Raw genomic sequence first — 15499 nt, 5'->3', positions numbered from 1 at the left:
GTCATCACTCAAAGCTCCGATTGAGATGAGGTCTCTATTTTGTGAGGTACCTGCAATTCAAAATTTGGAACAGTGGTTGATACACATGCAGTTGAGACTGAAGATACTTGATGCATCACCTGTGGATGCCAGTTTGAATTACTTGTTGGAAGACATAAAGTACACCTGTGAGAACTTACTTGCTGCACCTTTACACTATTCTGAAAAATTCCAATTGGAAATAGCTTGACCAATAGATTTAGAATACTCAGTTAGTGCCAACAAGTCTAGGCAATTGTTCCTCATATTACCATTGTACTTGAGTGTTCTGGAGCTCAGTTTCGTCAGCTGGCATCACGCAGCCCTTATAGGACATCATCTGGAAGCAAATTGTTGTGTACTCATGGAAAATGCTTTGTGGTCACGGTAGCGAGAGGATCCACCACCACCGCGACCACGTGACACGCCGTTTGCAGAAGACTTGAAGCCGGTGCCGGTGCCCTAGTAGAGCGCCATCCTCTGGTCAAAGTTGCTCATCTGAGCAAAAAGCTCATCGAGCATGACGGGGATGGTGCGAGCGCCGATACCAGCGGCTGATACTCAATGTCGAGGCCAGCAAGGATGTGCGAGATCAGCTGGTCGTCGTCCAGCGTCTTTCCTGCCGCTGCGAGCTCGTCCGCCAGCGAACGCATCTGCGTGAAGTACATCACCACAGATTGTTGTCCCTTCTGCGCATTAGCTAGGGCTATGCGTATGTTGTTGATGCGGGACAGAGATGTCAAGGAGAACATGCTGGCCAGCGCTATCCAGAGATCATGCGCATGGACAATGGAGGTGACCTGCAGAAGCAATTCCTTCGACAAGTTATTCAGCAGATAGCCCGATACTTGCTGATCCTCCCTGACCCAGATGGGATGTAGGGGGTTCGGCAATGTCTCTTCCTTCCCGTCTGCTGCCTTGGTGGTGACAGTCTATGCGGGCTCCTTCGTGGTTCCATCGACATAGCTGAAGAACCCCGCACCTCGGAGCTGTGGCGTGATCTGCGTCCGCCAGAGCACATAGTTTTTGCGGTTGAGCTTCTCGGTTATCTGACCACTAAGGCTGGTCTGGGAGAAGCTCGAGGAGAGGAGGACATGGCACGATGCAACATTTGTGTAGCAACCACCATGAGGGAGAAGTACCGCGGGTCCGACCAAATTCATGCTGCAAACGGAGAAGGTATGGGGATCCGTCACGTTGGTCATTCGATTATTAAAACCCCTCACCGAAAAATTCATCTTCGAAAAATCTTGCATGTCCCTAAAGCCTCCATGAATCTACTTTCTGTTCATCGTATAGCCCTTGATAATCATGTCTTTATTGAATTTCACACGTTCTTCTTTTTCATCAAGGATCAGGTCACGAGGAAAATCCTGTATCGAGGTAGATGTGTTCGAGGGCTCTATCCGTTGATTCCTGAACTTAGGAGGCAAAATAAACAAGCTTGTGGTGCTATCAAGCTTTCATCATCCCGGTGGCATGATCGTTTAGGGCATGCATCTTTTTCTTTAGTTGAGAAATGACTTCGAAAAAAATAAGCTCTCATATGAAGAGCGTGACAATGAAACAATTTGTGATTCATGTCAAAAGGCTAAAAGCCATCAATTACCTTATCCAATTTCTACAGGTATTTCTACCGAACCATTGCAACTTATCTTTTCTGATGTGTGCGGTCCGGCCCCTTCCTCTGTTGGTAGGCATACTTACTACATCAGTTTCATTGATGAATATAGCAAATATTCGTGGATCTATCTTCTTAAGAAAAGATCCGATTGTTTCAAGTTTTTCAAAACTTCCAAGCACTAATTGAACGCAAGTTTGATAGTAAAATAATTGCAGTTCAATCATACTGGGGAGGGTAGTACGAAAAATTAAACTCCTTACAAAAACTTCTCGTGTCTCACCAAGTCTCTTGCCCACACGCCCACCAACAAAATGGGTCGGCTGAACGCAAGCACCGTCACATTGTTGAAGTTGGGCTTGCCCTTCTTGCACATGCATCTATGCCTCTTAAATTCTGGGATGAGCCCTTTCTTACTGCCGTGCATCTCATAAACATGTTACCTAGTTGAGTTCTTAACTATGAAACTCCCCTTGAAAAACTCTTTCACACCAAACCGAAGTACAACTCCCTTCGTGCCTTTGGTTGCGCGTGTTGGCCCAACTTACGACCCTACAACAACCGTAAGCTCATGTTCAGGTCAAAACAATGTGTTTTCATTGCGTATAGTGCTCAACACAAAGGAGTAAAATGTCTTGATGTTTTCACCGGTCAAGTCTGCATATCTCATGACGTAGTCTTCGATGAAACTCATTTTCCTTTTCGTGATCTCCACCCAAATGTCGGAGCACTTCTTCGTCAAGAAATCCTTCTTCTACCCTCGCATCTTACCAATGGTGATTGTGGGGTAAATAATTGCAATGAGCCACTGTTGACTAACCCTCATAACCGTGTGCATGAGCTCTCTGGTGATTCAGGTGAAAATTCTGAAGAAAACGCTGAAGAAAATGCGCCAAACGGTGCATAACATGAGGCACATTTTATGTGTCCACTCCTGGGGAGCAAATCCCCCTCAGGATCGATGATGCAGCACCCTGGCAGCGAATCTGCTGGGGGATTCGAGCTGCCGGTGCGTCTCAGCGCGTCAGAACCTGCGGCTCGTGACAGCGACAGCTCCAGCCCCTCAGGTGCGGACGCGCGGTCGCCCGTGATCCGCCCAACGGGGCCGCATGCGCTTGGCGAGTCCTCGTCCGGCATGTGTCCACCTCTGACTCGGTGGCCAACCGACGCGAGCAGGTGCTACACTCGGCCTCAGGCGCGGCGCCCGACCGGCTCTGACCCGGCTGCGGGGTCTGGGGCCCCTGGCTCATCATTGCGGCATGATGTCACGTCGGCAGGACCCGATCCTTGATCTTCTGCGCCGACTTCTTCACCCTTGCGCCCCCTCTCCGCCGCAGAGAACCCCAGCGCGCCGACATCTCCCGTGGCTCAATCCACCTCGGGATCTAGCGCTGTAGGGGGAGAATCTGGATCCTATGCGCCAGATGTTGCTGCTGTGTCACCTATGCCGTGACGAACACGACTTCAACAATGTGTAATCAAACCTATCAATTATAAAACCATCACAAATTTTGGCTCGGCATGCTCTACAGGTGAACCTACTACACTCCAAGAAGCACTAGGGAATGCAACATGGAAAAAGGCCATGGATGAAGAATTCATGGCTCTTCAAAAAAACAAAACATGGCATCTAGTTCCCCCAAAGCAAGGTAAAAATTTAATTCATTGCAAGTGGGTCTTCAGGATAAAACAAAAATCTGATGGAACTATAGATCATTACAAAGCCAGACTCGTTGCAAAAGGATTCAAGCAACGTTATGGCCTAGACTATGAGGATACATTTAGTCCAATAGTAAAAGCTGCCATGATTCGTCTTGTTTTGTCTATTGCTATGTCCAGGGGATGGAGTCTCCGCCAGCTAGATGTACAGAATGAGTTCCTCCATGGCGTTCTGGAAGAGGATGTTTACATGAAGCAACCTCTTGGGTTTGAGGACAAAAGGTTACCCTCTCATGTCTGCAAACTTGATAAAGCAATATATATGGGTTAAAACAGGCCCCCAGAGCTTGGTACTCACATCTCAGTCACAAACTGCAAGCACTTGGGTTTACTCCCTCCAAGGCTGACACCTCATTATTTATTTGCAACAAGTTGAATACATCCATGTTCTTACTCATCTATGTTGATGATATTATTGTAATCAGTTCATCTAATGAGGCAGTGGCGGGATTGTTGAAAGATCTGAGTGTTGAGTTTGCTCTCAAAGATCTAGGAGATCTACACTACTTCTTGGGTATTGAGGTAAAGAAACTTGGTGATGATCTTCATCTTACTCATGAAAAATATGCAACTGATCTTGTGAAGTGAGCTAGATTGTAGGGATGTAAACCATCACCAACTCCATTGTCCAGTTCTGACAAACTGCCTCTCGCTAAAGGGGATCCCTTGAATCAAGAGGATAGCACCAACTATAGAAGTTTGGTAGGTGACCTTCAGTACTTGACCCTTACAAGACATGATACTATCTTTGCTGTTAATAAAGTATGTCAGTTTCTTCATACACCCACCACAGCTCATTGGAATGCTGCTAAACGAATTGTCAGATATGTCAAAAATACTTTGAACACTGGTCTCACTTTTAGCAAGTCATCCTCTAAACTTGTTAGTGCATTCACTGATTCTGATTGGGCAGGATGCTTAGATGATAGACGCTCAACAGGTGATTTTGCAGTGTTCTATGGACCAAATCTTATTTTGTGGTGTGCAAAGAAACAAGCTACTGTTTCGTGGTGTGCAAATGCAACTGCAGAAATCATTTGGGTTCAGTCCTTACTAAAGGAACTTGGTATTAAATGCACTCAAGCTCCATGTCTGTGGTGTGACAATCTTGATGCTACATATTTGTCAGCTAACCCAGTTTTTCATGCTAGAACAAAGCACGTTGAAATTGATTTTCACTTTGCCAGAGAAAGAGTTGCTAACAAGCAACTGGATATTTGGTTCATCCACTCTAAAGATCAAGTTGCAGATGGGTTTACAAAAGCATTGCCCACAAATACTTTTGAAGAATTCAAGCGTAATCTCAACATGTCCCAGTTGTGATTAAGGGAGGGTGTTAAACATTATATGCGTCAGCTTGGAGCACAAGTCCTGCATGGGGTTCTTTGCGCTAGATATAGATAGGTTGTTTGAGTTGTTTGAGTTGATCTTATCCTTGTAACCGAACCTCTCTTTCTTGTATCTCAAGCCTGCAATCTCAACCATCATGTACGCATATCCCAGGGATCAGCTCGTGGCTATTTTAACACGAAACTGTCGCCCTCGGTAGGGTAAGACGTTCTCGCAGTTTCCACAACTCGAACTAGTGGAGTGCAGAATTTGCAATTGTCATTCGATCCTGGCAAGGAACACTTCTTCTGGTTTTTTCCAAACAAGCTGAAACTGAAGGAGGGCAGTCTTCTAAGGCGCCAACATACTGTTGTGATCACTACTACGACAACGCGTTCTACTCTGACCAAGTCCGTGCTAACCAAGATCGGTACCTCCACGCCCTTGTCAACTGGGTACCCGTCAGCCCACGATGATGATTACATCGACTTCGTTGAAGGTATTGCAAGTACCATGGGATCCCGGCAGGTTGGCGTGGTTTTTTTTTAGCATAGGTTGGCGTGGTTTTGGCTTGAGGGCAAGCCGCATTTTATGGGGGATGGATTATCAGCGACCCTATCTTCCATGGCTGGGCAGGTCCATGGGCCGCCACTTGTGGACCCTGGCCTGCTCCACAACTACACGAGGCAAGTGCTGCAAATACAAGCAGTGCTGCCCACGGAGGGGGGCTTGGATGGAAAGGCTTCGGCCTCGGCTTGGCTGGCGACTTCTCTGTAGTAGTTCTTCCTCCTCTGCTCCCTGATCCCTTCTTCTTCCTTGAGATCCACCTGTAATTCATGAGTTGTAGCTAGAATCTACTAGCTGGATCCTAACACTCTTATAACCCAAAAGTAAGTAACTTCAGAATTTAAGCAAGTCATATATTTTCACATTGACTACGGTTCTAACAGAATTAACATGAAATTGATACAACTAAACTATCATGACTACTATAATACTCCACACGAAGAACCACGACTAAAACATCTGATTGTCAAAGTGTCACATTAAGGACCATGCATGCCAATGTCCAAAATTGCCTGCATTTAGGATTGTAGGGAGTAGGAGTGTAGTAGATAGAAACCTTCATTTCTATATCTTTCCCTAATAATAAAGCACGGATTGACTTTGTCGAATTCACCGTCATAATACACTTTTTCTCATGATTTTACGCTTTTAATTTAAATTTAAAACATATTCAAGGTGGTACTAAAAGGGATATTGCTTCTTACCTTCCTAATTTCCGTTCACATCAACCGTGAAGTTTCGTATGCCGTCGTCCATGTCGTACATGGTCTGGAGCTTCGTAGGTCACATGGGCCAGAATTTAAGTTTCTGTTATGGGCTCCATGTGATAAAATTTTGTACTCCTTTTTTAATCAATAGTCCCACCCTGGTCTTTTAGATCATATCTTAGCAACTTAAATACGTTCTCAAATTGCATGAATCAAACAAGCCAAAGCAGAAAAAAAGACGAGACCTGCAGCATATATGCATCATCAATCGAAAAACATCACTGAGGAGGAAGGCTCACACATACATACATACTAACTCGGCGGCATGTTGACCTATGAAATGTCCGAGTCCATCACGAGGACGTCCACATATATGTGCATGTCTGTTCTTTGAACTATCTTTTGTTTTTTAAGGTTCAATTTGACTCACCTAAAAAAGGTTTAATTTTACTATATGCTCGGAAAAAAACTCATAATGGAAAAACTAAAAGGCAACAAACATCATACATAGATGGATAAGGGCATCTTCAAAACGGACCCGCGTTTCTCCCGTATAAGCCCGGGCCGTGGTGTCCGGACCAGTTTTGCCATCCAATGGGGACCATCCGCGGAGCGTTCCGAATGTACGAATTCTGGTATTTTTGAAACAAAAATAGGGGAGCTTTGTACATCCGCTGACCAACGACAAATCACCACGTATCCACGTCCCCATGACCGCGCGCCCCAGCTCACGAGTCGCGCCGGTCGTCGCCGGTGGCCGTCGCGTCGCCCATGGCCGTGTGCCCGAGCTCGCGAGCCGCCCCGGTCGTCGCCCGTGGCCGGGTGCCCGTGCCCGCGCGCCCATGAGGATGTGCCTGTCGTCGCGGCGGGCTCGTGGCCGCGCCCGATGCCCCTGTTCATGGCCGCACGTGTGTCGCCGCTTCCCAAGCTCGCCTGCCTCCGTTGCGGCCACGCCCAATGCCCCTGCCGTCATGGTCATGCGCCCGAGCTCGCCTGCCTACATCGTGGCCGCACCTGCCACCCCTGTCGTCGTGGTCGTGCGCCCGAGCTCGCTTGCCTCCATGGCCGCGCGTGTGTGACTGGGCCCGAGCTTGCCGGCCTCCGCCGCACGCTGCACAACAGGTGTTTGATTAAATGTATGAGAAACAGAGCTTACGTTTGCGACTAGCGTTGGATTACATGCTTCCGTATCTGTGTCCAGATCTCTGTCTGGATAGGAAAACGGACATTTGCCGCACATATATACAGGTTAGCGTTGGAGATGCCCTAAGAATTAGACAATGCTAGACTAACATATATACATAGATTAGGACACACACGATGAAAACATATATGCTTGCACGTCCATTAAAGTTAATACAAAATAAATTCTCTCTAGGTGCTATTAATTCGGTTCATATAAATACGTAATAAAACAATCAGTGTCAAAAACACAGACAATCAAGAAAGCGAAGGCGCTTCTGAGGTCGTCATTTACCTGATAATCTAAATAATTAAGAGAAAAGCAAAATCATTAATTGTGTAGTTTTTGCTGATATACATTTTGACCTTGGCGTGCGTTTCTATGTCGCCGTTGGGTGGCACCTTTCGGATTCTGGCGTGCCGCGTTGATGAACGTTTATATGGACACATAAAATCTCTCTCCCATTGCAACGTACGGGCATATGTGCTAGTATCCTGTAAAAGTTATTCCTCTGTTCTTGGCCTAAGCCTTTTGTTCTTACCTGTGTTAGCTCGGAATATGTTGCTGTGCACCTCTATAATTCACAGTAGAAAACTGATTGGTGTCCGCTACTCTGGCTACATGGAAAATATTGAGGTGGCCTTTCAGACTGCATCACTCCACGAACTGAACACATATTAGAATCGTCAGGGAAATCGTACCACATTGCAACTATCACAAAATATAAACTTTTTTCCAGATCTATGTACGAGGAATGAAAATGGTGAATTTTATATGAACAGTAGCCAGAGGTCCAGTTCAGTCAGCATTCATGATATAATTTTTTTTAAACGGAGGCAAAAGCTTTGCCTCATCCATTAATTAAGAAGAAAACGGACAAGAGTTTGCAGCACATTGTAAAGAAATTAAAAAATATTACATCATGATCATTACTCTCCCGGCATCAAAAGACCCACATTTTTTGCCCCGGCGGTGACCCAAAGTTGAGCCTCGCTCTTTATGTTGATAAATAGGAGGTTGGGTGGCTTGAACTTGTTGCAGAAAATCCTCGCGTTCATCTCATTCCATATAGTCCAACTAACAAGCATTCCTCCCATTCATGATATAATTTTGGATTTGAAGGTTTGTGGTTCAAGTTGATGTGCCAAATCAATGTTATCAATATTTGAGAAAAAAATGGGACTCTTTGGATTTCTTCCCTGCCTACAGTTACCGGTATGAAATAATACGAGAGAGAATCATAGCCGAGGAAATCAAATCAAACAAATTGGAAGCTATAGATAAAGTAACTTTTTAGTCAATGTATGGGAGATTTTTTTTATTTTTTTCAGAAGGATGTATGAGAAGAGTTGGGCCAAGCAGAAATGAAAGGGTGTATGAGGATTAGAATGGAAAGCTTGGGGTTGATTCTGAGGCTGACAGAGAGCGTGTTGAATGATCGTTAGACACAAAATTAGAGGTTTAAACTGGGCTAATTGGATCCGTATAACTTCTTTTTTTTGCAGGTGAATTGGATCCATATAGCTAATTGTTTTTTTTATGAAACGTACCAGCGCTACTTTTCATTCATTAAGAAGGCACCGGCAAAGCCGGGAAATCACAGAGGAGTACAGCGATGAGAGGAAATAGATTACACCTGACACAATAGAAGGGAAAAAGAAAAGAAAAGGACCGGAATGCCCTCGTCTTCCATCGTCCTCGCGAACGGAAGGCTGCATGAGAACACCACCACTGCAGACAAAGAGGTCCAACTCAACCGAGACCATCCACCGGTGCAAAAGAAAACGAGACCATCTATGATGCCTCAAGGCTATTGGTGTAGCCGAAGAGCAATGAGCGACCAAGTCCACATCTGGACAAAGAGTCACACACATCCGAGTCTACAACACAATAGCGGCACCGCTGGCGAAGCCGAAGGACGACAAGGAGCCGTGTCTACACCCAGATCGCTTCACTGTGCTCACCAACCACCGTAATCGCAGAAGGAAAACTCCGGCAGCATGGAACCACACCCGAAGAAGACACCACCAGAGGAGAAGAGCAATCACATCACCACAAACAATCCACTTGACACTCGACAATGTCAGCAAGCAGGCAAGTAGAGGGGCTCCCCAACGCTAATTGTATGTGTCATCACAAGTTATGGATATTCTGTTAGGAATAACTACCAATGAGTGCTTAGTGATTTATGAAAACAAGACGGGGAGCAGGGGCACTTCCGGAGTGGACCAATCAAACAATGTCTTTGCACACAATTCTCATATTTTACATGTTGGTGTTACAATTCAACTGACACTCACATACAACTCCCAACCATCATTCATGTCTTACTTCCCCGGCGCGAAGTTGGTGGCGAATGCCCACGCGTTGTTGTTGACAGGGTCAGCAATGTGGTCGGCAAGGTTCTCCAATGGGCCCTTGCCGGTGACAATGGCCTGCACAAAGAAGCCAAACATGGAGAACATGGCGAGGCGGCCATTCTTGATCTCCTTAACCTTGAGCTCCGCAAATGCCTCGGGGTCGTCGGCCAGGCCAAGCGGGTCAAAGCTGCCACCAGGGTAGAGTGGGTCGACTATCTCGCCGAGCGGACCACCAGCAATGCGGTACCCCTCAACGGCACCCATGAGCACAACTTGACAAGCCCAGATGGCGAGGATGCTCTGAGCGTGGACGAGGCTGGGGTTGCCAAGGTAGTCGAGGCCACCCTCGCTGAAGATCTGAGAGCCAGCCTTGAACCAGACGGCCTCGCCAAACTTCACACCATTGCGGGCAAGCAACTCAGGAAAGACACAACCAAGCGCACCGAGCATGGCCCATCGGCAGTGGATCACCTCAAGCTCCCGGTTCTTGGCGAAGGTCTCAGGGTCAGCCGAGAGACCGGCGGTGTCCCACCCATAGTCACCGGGGAACTCACCAGTCAAGTAGCTGGGGGGCTCGCCGGAAAGCGGGCCGAGGTAGAGCACACGGTCAGAGCCGTACCACGGGCTTCTAGATGAAACTTGTTTGGCTTTCGCGGCGGTCTTGCGCATGTTCACACGTGCCTCACCAATGAAAGCCGACGAGGGCAAGTTCTTGACGGCCTTGCCGGCGAAGGACCAAGAGGAAAGAGACATGGTGGTGGCCGCCATTGCGCTGCACTTATGGTGTGTTGTCCCTGTGTGTTCTCCAATAGTGTGGCCTGAGTGTGTGGAGATGGTTTAAGAGGAGATTGTAGGGAGCTATTTAAAGAGCTTGAGCCTTGAGGGAACAAGAATATAGAGAAATTAATTGATTGGTGTTTGCTGACAGCTGACAAGAGAGACGGTGGTGAAAAGAAATCTGCAGCTTGGATGCCATTGGTGCAGCCAGAGGCCTTAAATGGATGAGATGTACTTGTGGCTATGGTTAGGGCTAAGGCTCGTGACTGGACCAGCTTTAGTTAGACAAGTCGAAAGAGACCGCAGGTTTAAAAAGTGTAGGCCACGGGCACGGGATGGTTTACCAGTCCATTTGGCCGCATCCTCTTGCATGTTTTCCCAACGTACATCACACTGGGAGCTTGCCCAACAAATTTGATATATGGCTGATCGTGCCGCATCTTCTTGCATGTTTTCTTTGCGATGTACTAGCAGTGTGGAGCACTGGCGGATCTATGTGTTAGCAAAGTAGGCTATAGTCTGCACATCCTCTAGCAAGTTTAATGAAGATTGATGGGTAAATTGGGCCATGCTAGCAAAAATAGTTAGCTTTCTTTGTAATGGCCCACCCAGGTTTGCTGTTGTAGCTCCGCCACTGGTGTGAGGGTTGGTGGTCATTGCGTGTTGGGTTTGATTGTTGGACTGATCATGCGTTTATGGAGTTGCATGTTTTGTGGGTAGTTCACATGTGATGGGTTTGTGTCGGTTTTTCCATGATTTTTTATTGATTAACTGGGCAATTTTTTATGCTTAATTAACTGATTAGGCAAATATTTTGTCTCTGTTTCAAAAAAAAATTGATATCTGGCGACTGCACGCTGAGTTTGATCGTTTCAGAAAATTTTCATACGGTCGGCACACACATGACATGACTACAAGAGTAAATATGTGTTTCTTTGCCCCTTGTGATTGTCCATCCCCTGAAAAATACTAGAGGTACGGCGGAACCCAGGGCAAACCAGTGAAACATGTGTGGATAGGAAGACCAAGTTGATTCGTGACCACCAGTTAATTAGCTCTCTCTCTCTCTCTCTCTCTCTCTCTCTCTCTCTCTCTAGTTCCCTGCTTCTCTACTAAAAATAAATAAAGACTAGACTCATGCACACACGCATGCAGGTTATATAAGGAAGCACCCGAGACCTGACTAGCTCGCTCATCAAACATCTCACACCATGCCCATCGCAATGCCTTCCATGCCGGCTCCGGCACTAGCCCTGGCACTGCTCGGTGCTTTCGGCCTCGCCATCGCCCCGGCTGTTCAGTCGGCCCCCACCATCGAGGCCATCCAAGCTACATGCGCCAAGACAATACAGCCAGACTCTTGCAAACACGTCCTGCTCGCCAACATGGCCGCCGGCTCACCGGAGGTGAACAGTGTCCCCCTAATGTCCCTGCAAGTCGCGGCAAAGCTCGCCAAGATGGCCAACGGCTTCGCCAATGCCAGGCTCACCACGGACCCGCACCCCGCCAAATGCCTCGCAAACTGCATCGAAGACCTTCATAGGGTGGCCAAGGCATTTGAGGGGATCCCAGTGGAGGCGGTTAAGCCTGGCGACGAGGCGGGGGTGCTGTCCTTCAGCTCGGAGTTCAAGCCGACATGCGGGGACGACTGCCCGAAGCCAATCCCCGAGAGGACCGAGGACGAACGGGCCACGCGCGACAAGTTTGTGGGTGTCATGAGAGCGATCGGCGTCATGCAGGACCTTTTCTTAACCAAGACTTGGTAACAGCGTACGGAGTACCTCGCCTAATTTTTATTTTGTTTCTTCTTCATTGGTGGATTTCCATCGTGTCTATGAGCACAGGCTTCTGGGTTTTGATATATTCTGCATTACCATGATGTACTTTTTTGTACTTTGACACTTTTTCTCTGTTTAATGAGTGGTTGTGTGCATCGCCTGATGCAGAGGCAGGGTCCGTTCATAAATATAAAGATGTTTTAATTCTTTGAATCAGATGTGTATAGACACGCTCTATTGTGTTGGTGCACTTATTTCATTTCAGTCCATATGTAATCTATATTAAAATATACAATGCATCTTATATTTATTTGTGAACGGAGGGAGTACATGCCAAGAAATTAAATGAGGAATGAAGGTGGATTTTCGTTACCAATTGGTGACCACCAAGTCATGAAGAGCTCTAACACCGCCCGTGTTAGGAGATGCGCGTGCATGTGACGTACGGGAATTGGGTTTTCGGCGAAACATGGCGATTGCATGAATTTTGAAGTAAATTATCCTTTTGAAAATTATGAACAATTTAAAAGTACACAAAAATGTTTTACTTGTTAATACGGACTAATATTTGTAGTAGTTCCCGGACATATTTAATTATTTTACAAGCAAAAAGGGCCGTGCGTTGCAACGGAAAAAAAATCATAATCTCCAATGGTCATGACCACATAGTGGCCACTCTTAATTTCGTGAGATCATGAACAATTTTTGAAATCATGAACATTTTTTAGAACTCGTGAACATATTTGAAATTATGAATATTTTTCAAATTATTGAATTAGCATGCTGAGGTTCTCCAAGTAGATGAGGATGGAGATATGCTTCAGGCCGACGCTCCAAGCAAACCTTTGGATCGCCGAGTGATGCACGTGAAGTTGTCGCGCAGCACCTTCCAATGGTGCTTGGCGCCTCCCTTGCCAAGCCCCGTGCCTCCGTTGCCGCGCTCAGACATGGCTGACAATCTCTCCTTCATTTGAGCTGCGACCGAATGGAGGTCGAGGAGCGGTGGTGATTGGTTTTGCGTTCTCCAGAGAGTGGAAGGTGATTGTAAGTAGGTCAAGAGGCGGGAGGAAGCGTGCTTCTACCATTGGATGCGGATGGAGTGTGATGTTAAGATCATGATCCAAGGGAGAGATGCCACAGATCGACGACATGGCGACGACCTCGGACCGGTGGATTGGCGGGCTGGGTCAGAGGTGTAGCTCCAGCTCGATATATTTTGCTTGCAGGCACGGTGTTTGTGTGTCTTCTTTTCTGCGCTTGTGTATTGCTCCTTCATGCCCGAATAATGTAGGAATGGTACAAGTGTGTCACGGTTGCTTTTACCAAAGGAGTATACTTCTATGAAAAATAGATTATTCAACAAAAAAAATTCCGACGCAGCAACCTATTTCTAGGGACATAATAAGTTGGATGGAAATAAAAAGTCGCCGACATTGTATATTTCATTTGGTGCAGAATTATCTTGAAATCAAAACTAAAGGAGATGAAACTTAGAGTATAACTCAACCCCATTTGTTTGCCAATGATGAAACCACTTGACAAATTCCAATTTTTTATCAAAATTTCTGATGAATTCATTTTTTCCATGAAAAATGCAAACCAATGGTGATTAAATACAGCCAAATCAGATATTACATATGAGTAAGTGATCAAAACATCTATAATGTGTAGCCTACACAATGGATCACTAGTGTACACGACACTCGAATTGCTCACCAATGTTTTAGAGTATTGTTCGTGTTTCCATTGCTTTTTGTGGTTAGTTTTATCACACGGAAAAATGATCACAGCTCTTCTCCTTTTGCACTTTATTCGTATTTTGTACTTTCTGGTGGGCATAATCTTACCTCTACACATAACTTGAATTGATGTAATTTATTCTGATAATAACATTCCAATTTCTTTGCTTATTGGTATACTCCTTGAAATTTTCTCACAGAAATGGATAGTTGTTCAAGCTTCATTGCTATTAAGCATCGACCAATAGGCATATTTCTTCTGACGCCATGAGACAGCCAATGCTCAACCGCAATTCCCATTTATGTTAGTCTCCTTTAGATCCAGCATGACTACTTCTGCCAAAATCTCAGGATAAAGGGGCATGGAAACAGGGGAAACAACAACCAGCTCACATAAAACTACGACAGAATAGGTGAAGAACCTACTGCCGAATAAACGGCCAACAGAGGAATGGCGCGCCAAGGCGCATGTGTGCTTCTAGTTTCATCTAAGGTTTCTCAACAACCAGAGTGATGTGCACAGGCGCACAAACACATAAGAACCCTAGTCAGCGAAGTCGTAGAGGGTGCGGCCCCGATGCTTAAGGGTGTAGAGGACTTCCATGGCGGTGTCGGTCTTGGAGCGGGCATGATCGGTGTAGGTGATGGTTTCGCGTCTGACTTTCTCGAGGAAGATCGTGAGCACGCCGTGGTTCTCCAAGTAGATGAGAACGTAGATATATATATGCTTCAAGCCGCCGCTCTGAGCGAACCTCTAGATCGCCGAGTGATGCCCTGGGTGTTGTCGCGCGGCACCTTCTAGTGGCGCTTTATACCGCCCTTGCCAATCCCCTTGCCTCCCTTGCCACGCCCAGATATGGTGACAATCCCTCCCTTGTTTGAGCTATAAGCGAATGGAGGTCGAGGAGCGGTGGTGATTGGTGTTGTGTTTTGCCGAAAGGGGGAAGGTGATTGCAAGTGGGACAAGAAGTGGGAGGAGCCGCTTTCGTACCATTCAATGCACATGGACTGTGCTGTTAAGATCACAATCCGAGGGAGAGATGCCATAGATCGATGACGTGCGGCGACCTCGGACTGGTGGATTAGCAGGCTGGGTCAGAGGTGTGGCATCAGCTCGATATTTTTTGGTCATGGGCATGGTGTTTGTGTGTTTCCTTTTCTGCCCTTGTATATTGCTCCTTCATGCACGGACAATGTAGGAATGGTACAAGTGTGTCAGGTCACTTTTACCAAAAGAGTATACTTCTTTGAAAAACAGATTATTCCTCAAACTTTTTTTTCTGAGTCAATAACCTATTTCTAGGGACAAAATAAGTTGGATGGAAATAAAAATTATCATGAAATCAAGACTAAAGGAGATGAAACTTAGAGCATCTCTCAACCCCCATTTGTTTGCCCATGATGAAACCACTTGAAAAATTCCAATTTTTTTACCAAAATTTGTGTGGGATTCATTCTTTTCCAGAAAAATGCAAACAAATGGTGATTAAATACACACAAATCAGATATTACAGATGAGGAAGTGTGCAAAACATATATAATGTGTAGCCTACACAATGGGTCACTAGTGTACACGATATTCTAATTCATCACCAATGTTTCAGAGTATTGTTCATGTTTCCATTGATTTTTGTGGTTAGTTTTATCACATGGAAAAATTATCACAATTCTTCTCCTTTTGCACTTTATTTGTATTTTGTA

The 15499-nt window shown here is 46.0% G+C and overlaps 2 protein-coding genes and 1 non-coding gene across 3 annotated transcripts; 1 reads left to right on the top strand and 2 right to left on the bottom strand.

Annotated features, from left to right (window-relative positions):
* Positions 1-500: 500 nt before the first annotated feature.
* Positions 501-632, bottom strand: LOC123072774 (small nucleolar RNA Z247). Its single transcript, XR_006435388.1, has one exon. It is a non-coding gene; the product is annotated as a small nucleolar RNA Z247 (small nucleolar RNA).
* Positions 633-9368: 8736 nt separating this feature from the next.
* On the bottom strand, positions 9369-10359 carry LOC123068673 (chlorophyll a-b binding protein, chloroplastic-like). Its single transcript, XM_044491289.1, has one exon. The coding sequence runs from the start codon at positions 10270-10272 to the stop codon at positions 9472-9474; it is 801 nt and encodes a 266-aa protein (XP_044347224.1). The 5' UTR covers positions 10273-10359; the 3' UTR covers positions 9369-9471.
* Positions 10360-11446: 1087 nt separating this feature from the next.
* Positions 11447-12272, top strand: LOC123181749 (uncharacterized). Its single transcript, XM_044594082.1, has one exon. It carries the CDS (start codon positions 11493-11495, stop codon positions 12045-12047), a length of 555 nt encoding a protein of 184 aa, XP_044450017.1. The 5' UTR covers positions 11447-11492; the 3' UTR covers positions 12048-12272.
* Positions 12273-15499: the final 3227 nt, after the last annotated feature.

The sequence above is a fragment of the Triticum aestivum genome, chromosome 1A (genome assembly GCF_018294505.1).
Source record: "Triticum aestivum cultivar Chinese Spring chromosome 1A, IWGSC CS RefSeq v2.1, whole genome shotgun sequence".
Classification (NCBI taxonomy): Eukaryota; Viridiplantae; Streptophyta; class Magnoliopsida; order Poales; family Poaceae; genus Triticum; species Triticum aestivum.
This window is presented reverse-complemented; position numbering and strand designations above follow the sequence as displayed.